The sequence below is a fragment of the Tachyglossus aculeatus genome, chromosome 1 (genome assembly GCF_015852505.1).
Source record: "Tachyglossus aculeatus isolate mTacAcu1 chromosome 1, mTacAcu1.pri, whole genome shotgun sequence".
In the NCBI taxonomy this organism is placed as follows: domain Eukaryota; kingdom Metazoa; phylum Chordata; class Mammalia; order Monotremata; family Tachyglossidae; genus Tachyglossus; species Tachyglossus aculeatus.
Genome location: NC_052066.1, coordinates 52,576,637 through 52,596,321, shown reverse-complemented (window position 1 = coordinate 52,596,321; position 19,685 = coordinate 52,576,637). Strand labels below are relative to the sequence as shown.

The 19,685-nt window shown below is 37.3% G+C and overlaps 1 protein-coding gene across 12 annotated transcripts in view; it reads right to left on the bottom strand.

Moving 5' to 3' along the window:
- PEX5L (peroxisomal biogenesis factor 5 like) overlaps positions 1–19,685 on the bottom strand; it is a 320,579-nt gene that overhangs the window by 120,527 nt on the left and 180,367 nt on the right. For 4 of the 12 annotated variants that reach the window (XM_038744156.1, XM_038744164.1, XM_038744150.1 and 1 more), the window contains 4 exons: positions 19,593–19,658; positions 16,006–16,110; positions 12,841–12,909; positions 2,132–2,243 (listed from right to left, as the gene is read on the bottom strand). In XM_038744156.1, coding sequence (XP_038600084.1) covers positions 2,132–2,243; positions 12,841–12,909; positions 16,006–16,110; positions 19,593–19,658 — 352 coding nt within the window. Of the gene's footprint in view, positions 1–2,131; positions 2,244–2,470; positions 2,654–12,840; positions 12,910–16,005; positions 16,111–19,592; positions 19,659–19,685 lie in introns of those variants that run through there. The other 8 variants (XM_038744197.1, XM_038744171.1, XM_038744180.1 and 5 more) reach the window with 5 other exon arrangements.

Genomic DNA, 19,685 nt, shown 5'->3' with positions numbered 1-19,685 from the left:
CACATGGGACAATCTGATGACCTTGTATTTACCCCCAGCACTTAGAACAGTGCTTGGCACACTTTAAGCACTTAACAAATACCATAATTTTATAGAAGCAGCGTGGCTCAGTGGAAAGAGCATGGGCTTGAGAGTCAGAGGTCCTGGGTTCCAATCCCAGCTCTGCCACTTTGTAGCTGTGTGACTTTGGACAAGTCACTTCTCTGTGCCTCAGTTACCTCACCTGTAAAATGCAGATTAAGACTGTGAGCCCCACATGGGACAGCCTGATTACTTTGTATCTCCCCTAGTGCTTAGAACAGTGCCTGGCACATAGTAAGTGCTTAACAAATACCATTATTATTATTATCATCATCATTATAATTAAATGCTGGGGTAAATACAAGCCAATTAAATTGGACACCATCCTTGTCCCATACGAGGACTTAATCCCCACTTTGCAGATGAGGTAACTGAGGCACATCTTTCTCAGGGTTGCACCTGGAGAGTTGCCAGTATTCTACCAGTCTCGACTATGGGAGGGAGAATCAAGCAGACACATATCTTCTAGACTGTGAGCCCGCTGTTGGGTAGGGACCGTCTCTATATGTTGCCAACTTGTACTTCCCAAGTGCTTAGTACAGTGCTCTGCACACAGTAAGCGCTCAATAAATACAATTGAATGAATGAATGAATGGATGGATATCCATTCCATTCCTAGCTTGGGCAGTGGCTTGCGTGTGGAAGGCAATCTTCTACAGTTCAAAACTCCCCTGTGCTGGGTAGCAGCAACACGGGAGAAAGTCGAGAGTGGAGACTCAAGTTTTCTGCGCAGAAGGAGGCAGTGGTAAACCACTTCTGGATTTTTACCAAGAAAACTCTATGGATACACTACCAGAACAATCGCAGATGGAGTTGGGGCGCTCTGGGAGAGATGTGTCCGCGGTGTCGCTATGGGTCGGAGACGACTCAACGGCATAACACAAGACAAGAATTAAGGCACAGAGAAGTTAAGGATAAACTGCAGTCAGTGACGGAGCCAGGATTTGAACCCTGATCTCCTGATTCCCAGGCCCATGCTCTTTCCACTGGGAGATGCTGCTTACTATGTGTCAGACCGCCGCCGCGCCTTCCCCCCTTAGACTGAGCCCCTTCCTTCCTCTCCCCCTCGTCCCCCTCTCCATCCCCCCATCTTACCTCCTTCCCTTCCCCACAGCACCTGTATATATGTATATATGACTGTACATATTTATTACTCTATTCATTTATTTATTTATTTTACTTGTACATATCTATCCTATTTATTTTATTTTGTTAGTATGTTTGGTTTTGTTCTCTGTCTCCCCCTTTTAGACTGTGAGCCCACTGTTGGGTAGGGACCGTCTCTATATGTTGCCAATTTGTACTTCCCAAGCACTTAGTACAGTGCTCTGCACATAGTAAGCGCTCAATAAATACGATTGATGATGATGATGATGATGAGTAGACACAAGATAATCAGGTTGGACACGGTTCCCATCTTATATGGGGACACTTCATGCAAAGCACTGTACTGAAAGCCATGAGGGACTGTTCAGAAACAGTGCTGCCAGTCCAAGCCAGAGCTGGGACCAGTAAAATGCAGGGAGAGACTAGCATGCAGTGGAGGCATCTCTAAGTTTCTCTATACCAATCCAGTTAGGAGAAGAATGGAGTGATGATGAGAGAGATACCATTTTTCAGTATCCTGAACAGTTCAAATTAAGCACTGTTCTTATGGAAGCAGTCTTGGTGTAACTCCTTTTTCTTCAAAACTCAGTTGAAAACACTATTTTTTTCCTTCTTCTACCAAGCCTCAAGTTCGTTTTCTTTTTCTGTATTGCTTTGTCCTTATGGACAGACAATTATGCAACATTTGAAGGGCAGCTATTTAATGAAAGATGTAAATAAACAAATAGAATTCTTAATGACATCCTATTATTAAGTTCAAATGGGGAGTTATGGCATGAAATCAGATTTATGGGTTTATAGTTCATAAATGCATTTCTTTAAAAAAAATCAGTTGGAGATGAAAAATTACCTTCCAGTCAGACACATGCCATATCAGAATGGTCACGTTTTTCTAAAGCTAAAATTAATTCTTTATGAAAGTCGGTTAATGATAAGTAGTTACCTGCGGTATTTGACGTTACAGGCCTCGCTATTGCTTCCGATTTCGTTTCACAGAGAAAGTCATCGATTGAAGGGCTCAGAAGGGGTCTGCTTTCTTGTTGTTCATTCACCAACTGAGAACAAATGAACATGTGCATCAGAGAGCTTTGTTTACCCAAATAAGTAGATGAATTAAAGTGTAGCTTTGCAACAAAATGGGAATAGCAAGCCTCAAAAATAAAAGGAGCCTTCTAGCATTGTCAATAGTTTTAGAATGCAGCCAACTTTAATTTAAAGCTCAAGCCGAAAGATCAGGTCTTAGAATTCTGTTCTCGTTTCAAATGCACACAGGGGCTCTTACAAGGTCATAAGTCCTAAGGGCAGGTCTTGCGCTTCTCATGCAGGCAAAGCTCCCACTGAAGTCACTGGTTTCAAATGAAGCTTTGCCACAGGCCGGGATTTTAGTTCACAAGGTGGAAGTGATATTGTTAGGATGACCAGTTCTAAATCTATCCCTGCTAAGCGTGTAAGACATCTACACGCACACACACAAGCCTTTTAAAACAAAATCTGACTAGGAAAACATTCCTCAATTCCTCCAGCACTGCTTCCTTTCATACAGCAGTGAGACACAACATTTTGAAAAGCTAGGGAAGCCTAGAAAATAACCTCTCACTCAGGGCAAGCAATATTTGGGAATGTTGAAGAGAGTCCTCATTGACTATGAACTTTCTGAGGACAAAATGGTTTGGGAAAAAGTTCCTCACCTTTTTCTTAAAAAAATTTTCAAGGCATTTATTAAGCACTTAGTATGTGCCAGGCATTGTACTAAGCGCTGGGATGGAAACAAGGTTGGACCCAGTCAATGGCCCAAGAGGGGCTCCCCATCTTAATCCCCATTTTGCAGATGAGGTAACTGAGAGAAGTGAATGACTTTTCCAAGGTCACACAGGAGACGGGTGGCAGGGCCGGGACTAGAACCCAGGTCCTTCTAGCTCCCAGGCCAGTGCTCTGTCCACTAGGCCATGCTACCTTACCTATTACAATGTCGGTGTACAAGTCATTTAAATTATATTTAAAATGCTCTAGAATCTTTTCAAATTAAATGTTTTGCCCCTTCCAAGAAACAGTTTTGCTCCCTGGTCTCACTGGCTTACTGAGAGAGGGATTTATGGTTTAACTCTGATGAGAAATGGAAAAGATCATAAACCATGTCTACAGATAATTGTGTCAACTGAAAAAATAAATTATTAGTCTCCTTATAAGCAAATAACATGAAATGTTAAATGGCTTTTCACAGCCACGTATAAGACAGAATTCCGTCCATGGACAGGCCTCTGTATCGCTAATCTTACAGCATCTTTGAGAGTAATCTGAAGGTTTAATATGATAGTCTGGAATTTGATTTTTGAGAATGTGAGTTTGGGGCCTTGATGAACAGTAAGCACTCAATAAATACGATTGAATGAATGAATGAATGAAGAAGTTTCTGAAATATTATTATTAGCTGTAACAACAAGAATATTAATGGTAATTGTGGTACTTGTTAAATGCTTACTATGTACTGTACTAAATGTTGGGGTAGATTCATGTAATCAGATCAGACAGTTTCTGTCCCACATGGTGCTCACGGGTCAAGGGAGAGGAAGAACAGGTATTTAACCTTCATTTTACAGATGAAGAAACTGAAGCAAAGAGAGGTTAAATGACTTGACCAAGGTCACACAGCAGGCATTTGGCAGAGCTGGGGCTTGAACCCAAGACCCCTCATTCCCAGGGACATGATTTTCCCACTAGGCCACACTGCTTCAACTCATATTCCATAATTTATGGAAATATCTTTATTATCGGTCATGTGTGTTCTACAATTTTGTCTACTGTGTGCCCAAGCCTTTAGGAACCCCTAGAATTGAACCACCAAAGTAATAATCACAATAACAATGATAATAATAATAATAATAATAGCATTTGTTGAATGCTTACTGTGTGTCAAGAAATGAACTAAGCACTGGGATAGATAGAAGATAATCAAATCCCATATGGGGTTCATAGGCTATGAACGAGGGTAAACAGGTATTGAATCCCCCTTTTACAGGGAAGGGAACAGAGGCACAGAAAAGTTGAGTGACTTGCCAAAAGTCACACAAACATAAGTGGCGGAGATGGGACTCGAACCCAGGTCCTTTGACTCCCAGCCCCATGCTCTTTCCATTAGGCTGCACAGCTTCTCAACTGGGAAAGTACTCTCTAGACAAAACACTTGGCTTGTATTTTCCCAAGCTTCTTCTGGGGCTCTGACTAGGCTAAACGTTGCTCTTCCTTTTAACTCTTTTCACCATTCCTCTTTTCGACTATTCCTTAATGAATTCCATCACTCCTCTTTGCCCAGATCCCCTTCCCACCATTAAATCAACATTGGAATCTTCTGGAACTACACAACTCAGTATTTCTAGGGCTATGCAACTATGCTTTGGAAAATATGTGTGAATTCAGTCGAGGTTAGGGCTTGGAAGAACAGTCACCATCGTCTCTGTCATATTTGCTGGAGTGAAGGTCACCCTTAGTAGCTGGAAATGAAATGGAAAACACTTACATCTGATACTATAGAAAATACAGGGATGGAGAACAATTTATCTCTTAGTGGTCCTCTGGGTTATGCTCAGAATATTGGAAAATATAATGCAAGTATATGGTAAATATCCCTATCTCCTACCCTAATTATGTTTGCTTCAGTCGAAAAGCACATACACAAAACCAACCCATCGAATGTAGTGATTTTCTCAGTGGGCTGTAACTGATTTCATGACAGGTATCCCCTGTTGGGGAAGTACCACCCATGGACTTCTGATTACAGGGTGCCATCATCTAGGAATTAGCACAGTGCCGTTTTTCTCATGTAATGGAGAACCATGCTTCCTGCTATGAAATTCTGAGCATTTTGTGAAAGGTGAATTATTTTAGGTTACAAAACATGCATTGGTGATAAAGGTTACCATCCAATATGGAAAATACTATATTTGTACTAGGTGAACAAACTTGCCTGAATTGTAACAGAATAAACTCAGTCTATGGGAAAGCCACCCAAATCACCTCAATTAAGCAACGCACGTGATGTGCATTAAATCAGTACGTCGGCAGGAAGCACAAAAATTATTTAGTCAGACACTTTTGAAAGTTTCACATACATGTGTATAAACATGTGGTCACATATGATAACTGATGCTTTAATATGTTTTTCCCTGTGGCTCTTGCCTGATTGGATGCTAACCATCAGAAAGAATCATCACCTTGGATATAACTTTATTAAAGTAGATGTAATTGAGGTCCTCTGATTATCTGCAGATACCTCTTGGAAAAAACAAATTTGGACTAGATGTTTATATTTTACCAAAAAAAGGCCCAGCTTTCACTGCTGGCCAAATCATTTTTATGTGGTATCTGCCATTTCCAGATAATATTTTTAAAAATCAAATAGGAGAGCACAGAAAAAAATGATCTCCAGGGTACTTAAATTGCTGGAAATTCTGATGAATTCTGATCCAGACTTTGACTTTTGTTTTGAAGAGAAAATACATTATTTTATTATGTAATTGGTAACTGCGCAATGTTGGAACTATATATAGAACTACATATGTATATATAGTAAGGAAGAGAAGCAGTGTAGCCTAGTGGAAAGAGCAAAGGCCTAGGAGTTAGGAAACATAGGTTCTAATCCTGGCACTGCTACTTGCTGTGTGACCTTGGGCAAATCATTTAACTTCTCTGTGCCTCAGTTTTCTGATTGGGTCTGATTTCCTTATATTATGTCTACTTCAGCACTAAGTACAGTGGTTGGAGCATAGTAGTAATGTGACAATTATTACAATTGTTATCTATATGTCATTATTGAAAATACACTATAGCTTTTTCTGCCACAATGTTTTGGTAAAATATAACAATCTCAATAATGAAAGCTTTGCTTCCAAAGTTGGATTCAGGAGTAGTCATTGTGCTGCTTTTATTTGCAGGAAAAAAGAAGTGTTCTTAAATTACATTAACTAATTATTTGAAGATTTACTTCAATTATAAATTAACTTCAAACATAATATCACAAAGTATTGTGCAATCTAATTAAATATTTCACTTTGTAGATTAGAATCCTTACCAAAAATATAGTACCAGTAACAAGATCTTCAGGACTTTGAAATTAAATGATATTGAAAATCAAAAAATAAAGATAGGGCTGGATGGATTTTTTAACAACCATGAATTATAAATTGCTTTACATCTATGCTTATGCTGTGACTGAAAGACAGTACATTTTTAGCAGAACAGTGATAGATACAAAATAAAAAGTTTAGGAATTATATGATGATAATTAACTCCTAAAGAGTTTGTTTTATTTTAACAATGAGAGTCAATTTAAAGTACTCAAAACATAAATTTTGAATTAAAATATGTTTTAAAATATAATTTGAGTCATTAGTTTTGACACCACTTGTTTGTTAGACCATCTGACTAGTGCCAGAGTTGCCTGATGTGGATGACCATAGTCTCTCTTTCTCCTCTAGCTCTGATGAAAGTTCTACTATGTCAAGTCAAAAGTCAAGTAGCAGAGTGCAAAAGGAGGAAAAGATGACTAATTCATAAGATTAATGATTAGCCTTTTTAATAATTGAGAATGGACTGTAGAACAGATGCTATGGGGACTTGATTTCATGTTGTGCCAGGTTCTCCTATTACAAAAGATAGTCTTTTAAAGGAAGTTAGGCACTTTGAGAGCCTGAATGAAGTCTTTCGGCTTAGTAAAGTACCATTTAGTGCCACGAAGTAGTGGTTAACCAAACAGTAGTCTTCCCACTCTTAGTATTTGGTTCAAAAATAGAGTTGAAAGATTCTAATCAGAGGGGGGTAGATTCTAGAACATCATCTGTATTTGCTCTGTCATTCCTATTTGCTCCAAATCAGGATTAAAGGAATTCAGTGAATTAATTGCATGAGAGAAACTACCCATCCAAATATACCATAACATTGCAAAAGGCAGTTTGAAAATTCAGAATAGATCTCTCTCTTTTTATTTTTTTTCTAGGCATTTCCCTATATCCTCATGGATTTCCAATGAAACTTCCAGGCATGCTGGAATGATAGAATTGCATTTCCAAATGGAATCCTCTTCCTTCAAGGCCTCATTATGTGTTCTCCATGGATTTATTCTTCAAGTCTGATGTCACATAACACTAAATAGAGAAGCAGCGTGGCTCAGTGGAAAGAGCATGGGCTTGGGAGTCAGAGGTGACGGGTTCGAATTCTGGCTTCGCCACATGTCTGCTGTGTGACCTTGGGCAAGTCACTTAACTACTCTGAGTCTCAGTTCCCTCATCTGTAAAATGGGGATGAAGACTGTGAGCCCCACGTGGGGCAACGTGATCACCTTGTATCCCTCCCAGTGCTAAGAACAGTGCTTGGCACATAGTAAGCACTCAACAGATGCAATTATTATTATTATTATTATCATTAAATAACAGAGTTTAAGCCCATGGAGAAAATGTTTCAGTAAGGAGAAGGGTCATTTCAGAAAGCAATTTTCAGGCCATTTTGTTGGGATAGATGATCAATGATAAATCTTTTCTAAAAATTGCAGGAACATATAAAGTCAATAAAACCCATTAGGTAAAAATGGATGAGGTAATATAGAATAAAAGGATGGACAATAAAACTAGCAGTTCTTAAGAAGGCGGTTGGAAATGTTTAAAAAATCTCATAAGCAATATGGACATATTAAAAAAAAAAATCAATGAGCCAAACTAGAACCTCAAAAACCTTAGGGTTAGTACAAATTCAGGGTTATTGGTCATTTGGGATCCTGGGTTGTGTAAAGTACTAGAATTTATACTTTGGAGGATTCTGCTATCTATATTTACCTTTGAGAAGGGAAAGAACTATTTTTTTCTGCATGTCATGAGACTGGGAAACTAGATGAAGCTTATTATCCTAATAGAAACATTGTTATTAGGTGAAAGAATTTGCATGTGGTCCTAATGAGGAATGTAACGGAGACTGCATAATGACACTAAACATTTGGAAAATCAGGCTGATTAATTCTCCCCAACCCCAAATCAAGTATATAAATTTGCTTCTCATTTGATTTTTCTTACTTTCTGTAAACAGGAAAACTTGAACCCCTTCAATAATTATTCATGAATGTGTATATGTGGTATTGCACAACAACCTATTCTCTCTAGCTAGAAAGTGAAATCATCTTACCAAAGGCAACTCTGAAGAAAAATTCATTCTGGTAAGATTCCATGTAGGGTAAGTGTATCTGTAATTGGTTCTAATAGTTTATAATCTAATCTTGCACTCACTGAGAATTGAACATTCACACTAAAGAAAAAAGGAATTAAAATACAGAGGGGAAAAAAATCATACCTTGTAGTTTCGAAGAGCAAAATAATTCAACATAGAACCATAGAGGAGAAAAAAGAGGAGAACTGAAATCAACTTACTATGAACTCTCTAATAATACACTGATAGAATTACCTATCTATGAGTACATGCAGATAGATAACATTTCTTGTATAGAAATATTTATGAACATACAAATATATACATGTATACGCAACACACACACACACACACACACACACACACACACACACACACACACACACACAATTAGAGTGTGTTGGAGGGCATGACCCGCACAGGGCTTTTATTGAGGCAATGAAAGCCATAGAACTCATACCCTCCAACACACTCTAATTGTGTGTGTGTGTGTGTGTGTGTGTTTTGTGTGTGCACGTATATATTTGTATGTTCATAAATATTTCTATACAAGAAATGTTATCTACACATATTCATAGATAGGTAACATTTCTAATTCACAATGTTGCAAGATAAAAAAATCAATCATATTTTCTACAATTAAACATGCTGGGGAGACTGGTTATCAGTGTCTAGTATCCCTAGGTAGCAGGAGGTGTCCTGGATTTTCTAGTCATTTAAAACTTTGACATAGGAGCAGAATTGTGTAGACAAATTTCCCACTTTGCACCTACCCCTCCTACTTCTCTCCCATTTTGCCCATCAGATAGATGTGCCAACCAAGTAGGTAGTTTGGAATATACTGCATTGCTAATTTAATATATTCATGAGAGTGTGTTCAAGAATATCCTAGAGCCAGTCCAAAAAACACACACCCAAAAATCAGGTGCATCGTTTGCAATCCACTAAATACAACCTTATATTTTACACGATCCCAAGAATTGTGGAATGGTAAAGGAATAGTTCCATTTTTTTATTCTTAACCTTTGGAGGAGGAAAGTAAGAATGAAAACACTGACTTGAATTCTATTTAACGAGTGGGAGCGTGGAGTGAACCTAACGCTACTTTATAGGCACTACTTGTCCAAGGCCAATATGTCTTGTACTGTATGTTTTGTCACAATTCAGCATAATGGGGATCAAAAATATTATACTTTTGTGGATAGGATGGATTTAGTGTGGGTTTGCTACCAAACTGGACTGGCCACTGGTAGGTTGGTGGGGATTCTACATTTCCCTGCCAATGCGGGTTAAGGGATTGGGGTTGAGAAGCAGAATAATATTCTGATGTGCTGCCTTTCCACTACTAAATTAACTGGTAACAGGGGTCCTAGAGAGGTTCAGGAGTGAGTGCCCCTACCCAAAACTTGCTCAGTGTGAATTCAAGCCAAAAATGGATTTTCTCAATGAAAAAAAGATACAAAAAAGTATTTTTCCCTTGAAGAAATATTCTTTATCTTCACAACAGCTTCATCAGGAAGTCCTGGGGTGGGAGGGGTTAGCTGTTTTCCAGAAATGCAAGTATTTGCCCTAACATGACCTCTCTCCCTAAACATGGAGCAAGTGTCAGCTAATAAGGAAGTTCTTATTTGTGACTCAACTGACTCTACCAAAATCTCTACTGCTATTGGGTAATAACAAATAATTTATTATCTCCTAATCCTCCTTGATATTTGGAGTGGCTTTAATACTGTGGACCTTTTCCTTCTCTTTGAAACATCAACTTGCAGACACGCCCCAATCTCTCATGTAGTCAACAATCTTGTGTTTTTCTCATCTCTAGGACACCTAAAATTTGATGTCCCACCCACACTTCAAACTCAACGTGCCCCAAACTGAATCTCTCATCTTCCCTCCTGAATCAATTTCTCCTCCTAATTTCTTTTGATAACACCATCATTCTTCCTCTCTGGCAGCCTGCAAGCTACTCCCCATTGTTTTAGTGCTTTGCACATAGTAAGCGCTTAATAAATGCCATTATTATTATTATTATTTATAGCTCCCACATTCAGTCAACTGTTAGTTCCTGCTGATTCTTCCTTTATAACATTTCCAGGATCTGCCTCTTTCTCACCCCAATAGCTGCTACCCTAATAAGCCCTTGTCAGGTAGACTATTATATTATTCTCCTCACTAGTCCCTCCCTGCATCAACCTTTACAAGATGCTGCTGCATATCTCATCTTGAAGCACCGCTCAGCACATATTGCTCCTCAAAAACTTCCAATGATTATCCATCTCAATTTTGTACCAGGCACAAACTCTTCCCAACTGGCTTCAATAATAATAGTAATGACGGTATGTGTTAAGCAGTGACTATGTGCCAGGCATTGTACTAAGTGTTGGGGTGGATTCAAGCAATCCTCTCCACTGACTCTCACAGAACTTAAACATCGGGTTTCTTCAGATGCTACTCCCCAGTTTGCATTCTTTGCTGTTTCCAAGCTCACTTTCAGTCAGTCAATCAATCAATTATATTTACTGAACACTTCCCATGTTCACAGCACTGTATCTTGAGAGAGTACAAAATGCTGGGAGAATCCAAGAGTTCTCTAGCCATATCTGGCTCTTTACTTTCCCAGCTGAATCCACTCTGTCATGTTATTTCCTTGGCTTTGAACTTCCCCTCCTCCCCAATTTAAAAATCTCTCCTCTCCAAGAAGTCTCCATCAATGAATTCCTCACAACACCCCAATCCTATTAACCCAGCAGTCATCCTTAGCAATGGCATATTTTATTCCTCTGTACTTATAGAACTAAATTTGTATATTCAATTATTTAATCAGTTGTTCTAACATAGTATCTTTGTTTTTCCTCCTGCTTCCACCGTAAATAATTGTCTGCCTCCTCCAACAGATTTGTAAGCTCCATGAGAGCAGGGTAAGTGTATCTTGCTCTGTTTTATTTTTCCAAGCACTTACTGCAGTACTTTGAAGCTCATACCAGATCTTTGATAAACGGCATTAATTATTTAATTTGTCTATTTTATCTTGGAGAAAACCACTTAACACTTTCTTCTACATCTACATTCTGCATTTTTCCACCTAGAAAAGATTCATTCAAATTCACCTAATAATTGACTTGTAATTGTTCAAAATTCAATTATCAAAAGGTAAATGAATTCATTAATCAATATAAGATGAACTCATGAATTCCTAGGAAGGCATAGTTTTATAAAATTTATATTTTATCATTTTGTCATGCTTGGTTATTAAACTAAACATGTATGAAGACACTTCAAAATTTCAAAAGCTATAGAACTGATAAGGTCCTTAATTCATGCAAGAAGCCAATCTGTAGGTATCAAATGTAGCTGTCACTGAGGTTCCTTTTTATTTAACTCATTAGATTGTACCTACTTTAATTGTAAATGTTTTTCTAAATTGAAAAGAATAAATACACATAGACAAATTTTTCAGAGAATTATTCTGTGACTAAGCAAATGTTTAGAAATGGACTTTTCATACTTTTCATGCTCAATTAATATAATTGAATGAATGAATGTACCTCAATCTAGTCTATCCCACCGCTGACACTTTACTCACATCCTCCCACTGGTTTGGAACTCTCACCTCCTTTGTATCTGATGGACTGCCATACCTGCCATCTTGAAAATTATATCTCCTACTTCCCTGACTAACCTCCCCTTCCACCCACCATTAGTCCTCCCTTTTGCATCACCTATGCACTAGGGTCTGTAGTCTTTGAGCACTTTGATACCTCAATCTCAGCCTCAGAACACTTATTTACATATCCTTATACCCTGTCCCTTTCCCTATCTGTAATTTATTTTTATGTCCATCTTACCCACTAGATTGTAAGGCCCTTGAGGACAAGCAGGTGCGTGGGAGTCAGAAGGTCATGGGTTCTAATCCGCTTCCTCCACTTGTCTGCCCTGTGACCTCGTCCAAGTCACATCACTTCTCTGGGCCTCAGTTATGGGTATTGGGACAGTTAGCCCTATGTGGGACAAGGATTAGGTCCTATCTGATTTGACTGTATCCACCCCAATGCATAGTATAGTGTCTGGCACACTGTAAGTGCTTAACAAATATCATAATTATTATAATTACTATCATTACAGGGGTCTGAACATAATAAGTGCTTAACAAATACCACTGATTGATTTAAGGGAGGAATATCAATCAATATATCAAGATATACTAGATTTAAGTGGAATATTTATTTGGATTCATCTCTAAAGGTCTGAAAATATTTTTTTTCTTTTTCCCCAAAGTACAATTAATTCCTTTTAAAATCTGCATACATTTCTTTTCCCCCAAATCATCATTTATTTTTAAGTGCAGTATTTCTCTTAAGATTTGTTTGGACTAAGAGATGCTGTTAGAGAAGGATCAACCCTGAAGGTAGGGAAGTTAGAGGTGAGAGTGGGTGAGGAGGTTGGACTGGAGAAGACTGGAAAAGATACTCTGGAGAAAGGAGCCTGGGCCACCAGTGATCTGTGAGAGAAGGAGGGGAGAGCACCAAATCTGAAGATCTAGAAGAGAAGAAAATATTGCTTGTGGGAGGAGCTCATGTGAAGAAAGAGAAGGAAATGAGTCAACAAACAGAAAGTCTGTGAAAGTTAGTGAATTGCCAAAAATAGTTCCTGAATACATTCATATGCCAGTGGGGGAATCTCACCAGAAAAAGAATGCATTAAGTAGCCAACACTAGGTTGTCATGGAGATTATATTTTGTAAGGTAACCAATTCAATGACAAGGTGTTATTTTCATCCTCACCTCCAAATTACTCTCATCATTTTTTCATTTCTAGAATGTGAGTCTGTTGTGGGCAGGGATTGTATCTCTTTATTGCTGAATTGTACTTTCCAAGCACTTAGTACAGTGCTCTACACACAGTAAGCGCTCAGTAAATACGAATGAATGAATGAATGAATTGAATAGCATTAACCAAGGCATTTGATGCATGTTTGGGGGGAAACATAACTAATAAAAGGGAGCAGCAGTGAATTCCTCATTGCTTTACTTGCCTACCGTCTCCATTGGGTTGACACCCTCTCCTGAAAGCCTCCAACCCTTTCTTTTGTTGTAAACTGAAGATAATGTCTTAATTCTACCTTATGTTCTTTTTGTACCTCATTGTTAGCTCTCAACACCTACTGTTATTTAAATGGAAAAATGAAAATTAATTCTGGGTGTTCATCATTTTGAGTCCTGTGCGAAGGTACCTAGCTTATCACATCCTCTACTTGGTCTCTACTTCTCTACTACAGAAAAGGGTTTATTTATTTAAATCATTTTTCCAAAAGGGTTTTTTGCCTTACAATAGTGATACATTACAAAAATTGCAAATAACAGTAATGCTTTAATCATATTTAATGAATCCCTCTAGATTGTAAGCTTGCTGTGGGCAGGGAACATCTGACAACTGTTATATTATACTCTCCCAAGTACTTGGTTCACTGTTCTGCACTAAGTGCTCAATAAAAATGATTGATTGATGAATACAATTTATTTCTGAACTCTATGCTTTTAATATTAGATTGACCTATCTTTAGTTTATCAGAAAGGTGTTCAAATATATATTAATGGTGAAACAATAGCTAGCTTTAGCTATATCTGTAATTCAACACATAGGAAGTATGCATCAACACAGCGCTAATGAAGATGAGTCAATGTGTACTGTAGCACATAGCAATGTGTCCTACTAAATGAAGGATCTTAACAATGTCTTTATAGGGAAACACTAATCGAAAAATGTTTAAAAGCACTAATACATTCAGACAAAGTAGCAAGTAAAATTGTGATGTGGTACGCAGATTTGATAAAGTGGTTGCCATGGAAAATACTCACTTTTTCACTTCATTCTGCTTCTTTGTGGATTGTGCACTTCACTGGTGCATAGCAGGGAAGTATCCACTTGTGTAGTGGAAAAAGTATATCAACTAATAAAAAGTGTGCATATAACTGAGAAATATTTGTATCATAGCCATTGCTGAATCAGATTATAAATGCCTAACATACCTGGGTACATTCAATGTTTATGAATCAGAACCCATGTGGCTGATTCATAAGCTAATACGCAACGATAATATGGTGCATTGAAAAAGCATTCTAAAACCCTCATGCAATTTTCTTCCAACTAATACATGAAAACATAATGCAACATTAGACAAAAGGTTTAAGGAGGAAATTGACATACGTGATTTCCTGAATACGGGGAAAAAAGCAGTAATCAAAATTTCTTTTCCAATTATAAAAGTGGAATGATAAATCATGAAATTATAAAATTGGCTTTAAAATTGAGTTGTGCTAGGTTTTCTTAATTTCTTTTTTGAGTATTCAAAAGGAATTATTGAATAGCACCTCATCTGTAAAATGGGGATTAAGATTGTGAGCCCCCTGTGGGACAACCTGATCACTTTGTAACCTCCCCAGCGCTTAGAACCGTGCTTTGCACATAGTAAGCGCTTAATAAATGCCATTATAATAATAATAGCACTAGCTATTGCATAAGTCAATGCAAATTTGGAGGAGAGAAAAAGGAAGACATTCAGTGAACATATGTTCCAAGATGCCACTAACTCTGATTGACCTATAACAGATCCAAATCACCCGGCGTGTGAAGTGAAAATAACTTTCGTTAGGAAAGGTTCAGTAAAAAACCACCACCACCCCCCAAAAAACAAGCAAACAAAAAAAACCAAGAATCAAGCAGCTGCAATAGCTGCTACTATGGTCTTTGAAATAAAGATTCTCTGTTTCATAGGTAAAAATATTTCTTACATCAAAACTACTGGTTGACTTTAAAGAAAGATTTTATTATCCCAGTTCTGATGAACTGTATTGTTACAATATTCATTAAAGTTTTTGGTATAAAAACCAGACCATGCATGTTTACAGCAGCTAGAAATAGATGTGCTGATACAGTAAACCAAGTTGCTGTAATTTAGCTTTGGGCTAAGTGCCTTCCAAAGAGGATTTCATCAGGCAAATTCCATATTCTAAATATTTTCATGATATTGAGTAGAATGAATGTATTTACTGGATTTAGGAAAGCAAAATAAACGTAATATTTAAAATCACATTGTAATCTTAATTACATTTAAATACTTAGGGTAATTTCACTTATGAATTTTCCAACAACTTAATTGGTTATGATTCTAGATATATACACATCTGTGAACATTGAAGGTTAATCAACTGTCCATATAAAGGTATGTAAAACGTACATTCTGAGCATAAGAATAATATTTGACATTTCAGAATGAGTTTAGTCTACTGGTAAACTGACATATGTATACTTCAATAGCTGTATTTGAAATTTGGAATTTGTTCCATTTTTTTTTGGTGAAATATTCCATCTTGCTCGTTGATATTTCCCAAAGGCTCTTTTCAATATTTCCATGCACATGTTTTTAAACTAAATAATGGAAATTAATGCCCAAATGAAAGATTTATATAATGGAGAGTTTTCCCTTTTCCAATTTTTTTCCATTTTATAGATTTTTTTTCTGAATACTAGGACTACTTTTTCTCAAAAGAGTTAACATTTCTTCACTAGTTAAATTACAATCTCTACACATTAACATATGTCAGCTTCCTACTGGAACCCTAATGGTCTGCCCACCTGTGATGCCATAGTAAGGAGGGGCTTTTCTTCAGCAGACTCCTCCCTCGGTATCTCCTTCATCACCATGGCAACAGCCTTATCTGCCGCCCTAGAGCCTTTTCCCTACAACAGTGAAATCAACAATGACTTGTGTCAGGAGGAAACTTTGATTTGTTATCGATTACAAAAATTTCTAATTGTTTAGAGAACAATCCAACATTACACGAAGAGGTAAAATGCTGGAAGTAGGTCTTGAGGCTTTTGGCTGAGAACAAAATAACACAAATGTGAAAAATGATGATCTGTGACCAGGAAGGTATCTGTGTTTACAACTTTACCCCTTGGTTATATTCATTTTTTGACAGTATTTTATATTTGTGAAATTTTAGGCAATTTTCACGGCATAAAAATACTTTATAAATTCCTTCAGTTATAAAACCTTAAGGATTTTTTATTTTCAGTTATTTATTATGATCATATGATACCTACATATTATGACCAATTATTAATCTGGGTTGGGTGTGGTATACTGTACTAAAATTATTTGGATAAATCCAATTTACAAAAAACCCCCAAAGAAACAATGAATTATGTTAGATATGTCCTTCTCAAGGAAGTTCACAAATTGAGACATAAACAAAAAAGCAGTTAACAATTCAGACAGATTCAAAACAGCAAACCCTACTAGAGTGTATGTAAAATACCATATCCCTGAATTAAATTTAGGCGGCCAAGTCTTTCCACCTTCAAAAGTACCAGTCTTCGAAGCTTTCAAAAACTGAAAAATGACATTATTACAGATGATTGGAAACAAAATAAAAACCATATTTTGAAACAATTTTCACTTCATAAAATGAATTATCTTTCAAGTCTTCTGTGATAAAGCAAACATCACTTCCTCAGATCTGTGTAATATTTATCAACTCATTTTCCGATCACTCTTTTCAGAGCTTCCACTGAGAACACAGAATTCAATATTAGTACTATAAATGCATGTTAAAATGGGAGTATAAGCTTGTTAAAATGGGAATGTAATATATATATAATAAATGCTGCAGCAAATATATTGAATCCTGCAAGTTAATAAGCAGATATTGATTTCTGTACTGGTGAATAATGAAATTCATTATCTGCAAGCGCTTGGGAAGTACAAGTTGGCAACGTATAGAGACGGTCCCTACCCAACAACGGGCTCACAGTCTAGAAGGGGGAGACAGACAAAACAAAACATGTGGTCAGGTGTCAAGTCATCAGAATAAATAGAGGTAAAGCTAGATGCACATCACTGACAAAATAAATAGAATAGTAAATATGTGCAAGTAAAATAAATAGAGTAATAAATCTGTACAAACATACATGCAGGTGCTTAGGGGAGGGGAAGGAGGCAGGGCGGGGGTGATAGGATCACTCTGATAGGATCACTACTAATCTGAAAGTACAATAAATATTGTCAATAACCAAACATAATGGAAAACAGTATTTCATACATTCATCATTTTAAACAGCCTATGCCTCTGAAAGTTTATCTGTTTTACAATATCTGATTTGCTAAAATATTGGCTGGTCTGAACAGGAACAGGGGTGTTCTTTAAGAGGAAATTGTTCTTGTGCCTCTCTGTGGGCTAAATTTAATATTCTGCACTAAACCAGTTTTACCAGGACTTGCTCCATATGGAGGTGGGTGTTACCTTTGGAGCAATGGTCTTCTAATCATCCTTCTAGGAACCCTGATATCACCCTATTTTCTTCCACCCCACCTATCCTTGCTCCTGCCTCTTGAATAGCCACTAGAAAATGTCATAGTTCCAGCAGGAGGTTGAAAAGATTGGATGAGACCTGGCAAATTGAAGGCCGGGGAAGTAGCTGTGAATGCTTTAATCTTCTTGGTGCATAAAAACAGGCCATAGTAAGATCTCATGGTTTAACGGGATAGTTCCTGCCCCAGGGGGCTAGGTTCCTGAGTTGACCAAATCTAAACCACAAATCTTTAACAAGTAAGAGGAAATGACCAACAGCCCAGGCAACTGCTGTCAATCAGGAGTCACACTTGAGGACTGAATCCTGTAGAAAAAAAAATCCAGAATGCGTGACTTCAACCTAATGCTTCAAAGACATTCTGAGCCCCCTGTATCCTCCCCTCTCCCCATCCCCCTGCCCTGCCTCCTTACCCTCCCCATAGCACCTGTATGTATGTTTGTACAGATTTATTACTCTATTTATTTTACTTGTACATATTTACTATTCTATTTATTTTGTCAGTGATGTGCACCTAGCTTTACCTCTATTTATTCTGATGACTTGACACCTGACCACATGTTTTGTTTTGTTGTGTGTCTCCCCCTTCTAGACTGTGAGCCCATTGTTGGGTAGGGACCGTCTCTATATGTTGCCAACTTGTACTTCCCAAGCACTTACTACAGTGCTCTGCACACAGTAAGCACTCATTAAATGTGGTTGAATGAATGGATGAATGAACTGTTATAAGTAGAGGTAAATTCCCTTTTGTTCCATTGGAAATGGGACTGCTACCATTAACACCATAATGAAACATTTGGATTTTACAATGGTTTTCCAGCAGGTGTTTGTTTTCCCCATGCGGACTCAACCATTGTCTTTTTTCTGATATTTTCCTACCTGAAATGTATCCCGATGGGGATATGTATGAGGTGGCGTTAAGGTCTCTTTTTTCCTCTAAAATTTTGTTTTGGAATATTTATAGCTGATTAAAATACTTCAGGTGGATGTTTTCTTCAAAAAAGCATCATTTAAAAAAATGGGCTAAATTTTTAGAGGACACGAAAAGGAACACCTGAGGTTCTTTTCAGCACACTTAGCTACAGCAATTTGTATTCTAAGTGTCTGATGCACCCACTTGGCTATCATTGCTCCCCCAAAAGACTAACAGAGACTTATATGGCTTCACCATGTAACATAATTAAGATTGTTGGGATATGAAGATCTTCACACCAATCAACAATGACTATTTTAAACCAGAAAACATACAATTATATATAATGGAGAGGATTTCCTATGGATTACTACCTTCAAAACATTTTTTCTATCTGAAAAAGTATTTGTACAACACAAAAACATACATTTTATGGCTAAACCATACGTATATATTCCACAATTCCAACATTTTGGAAAACAGATACTTTTGGAACTTATTTTTTCAAAAGAGCATAATCATCCTGAGAAAATATTTCTCCACGCTCCAAGAGTTTGATACAGCATTAAACAAATAAGCATGCTCAATTTTTAAATCCTCTTCTGTACAAAGACATTAATCTTTACATATAAGGTGAATTTAAAAATAAGTTAAACTTTGCTTAGGCTAAAACAGTGGGGTATCTATTGATCAGCATATCAACTTTCCAGATCCAATCATTAGTATCTTGCTATTTGAAATACTACCAATATGTACACTTTTTGTTTGTATATGTGCAACTACAGAAGCTAGAATTAGCAAGTGACATGCTATTTTAATGAAAAAAAAATTAGCCCTTTCATGCTGAACTCTATAAAAAAGCAGTGATCAGCTAGAAAGGATTTATAATAAACACATGCGGTGCTTTTTTATTTCTTGCACAGTAGAAAAAACCCACCAAAGCCAGAGTCAGGTCACTTTTTTGAAGACAGTGCCACTTTTTCTTCAAGGTTACACCTACTACCTGAAAAGAGTTATGACACTCACGTTA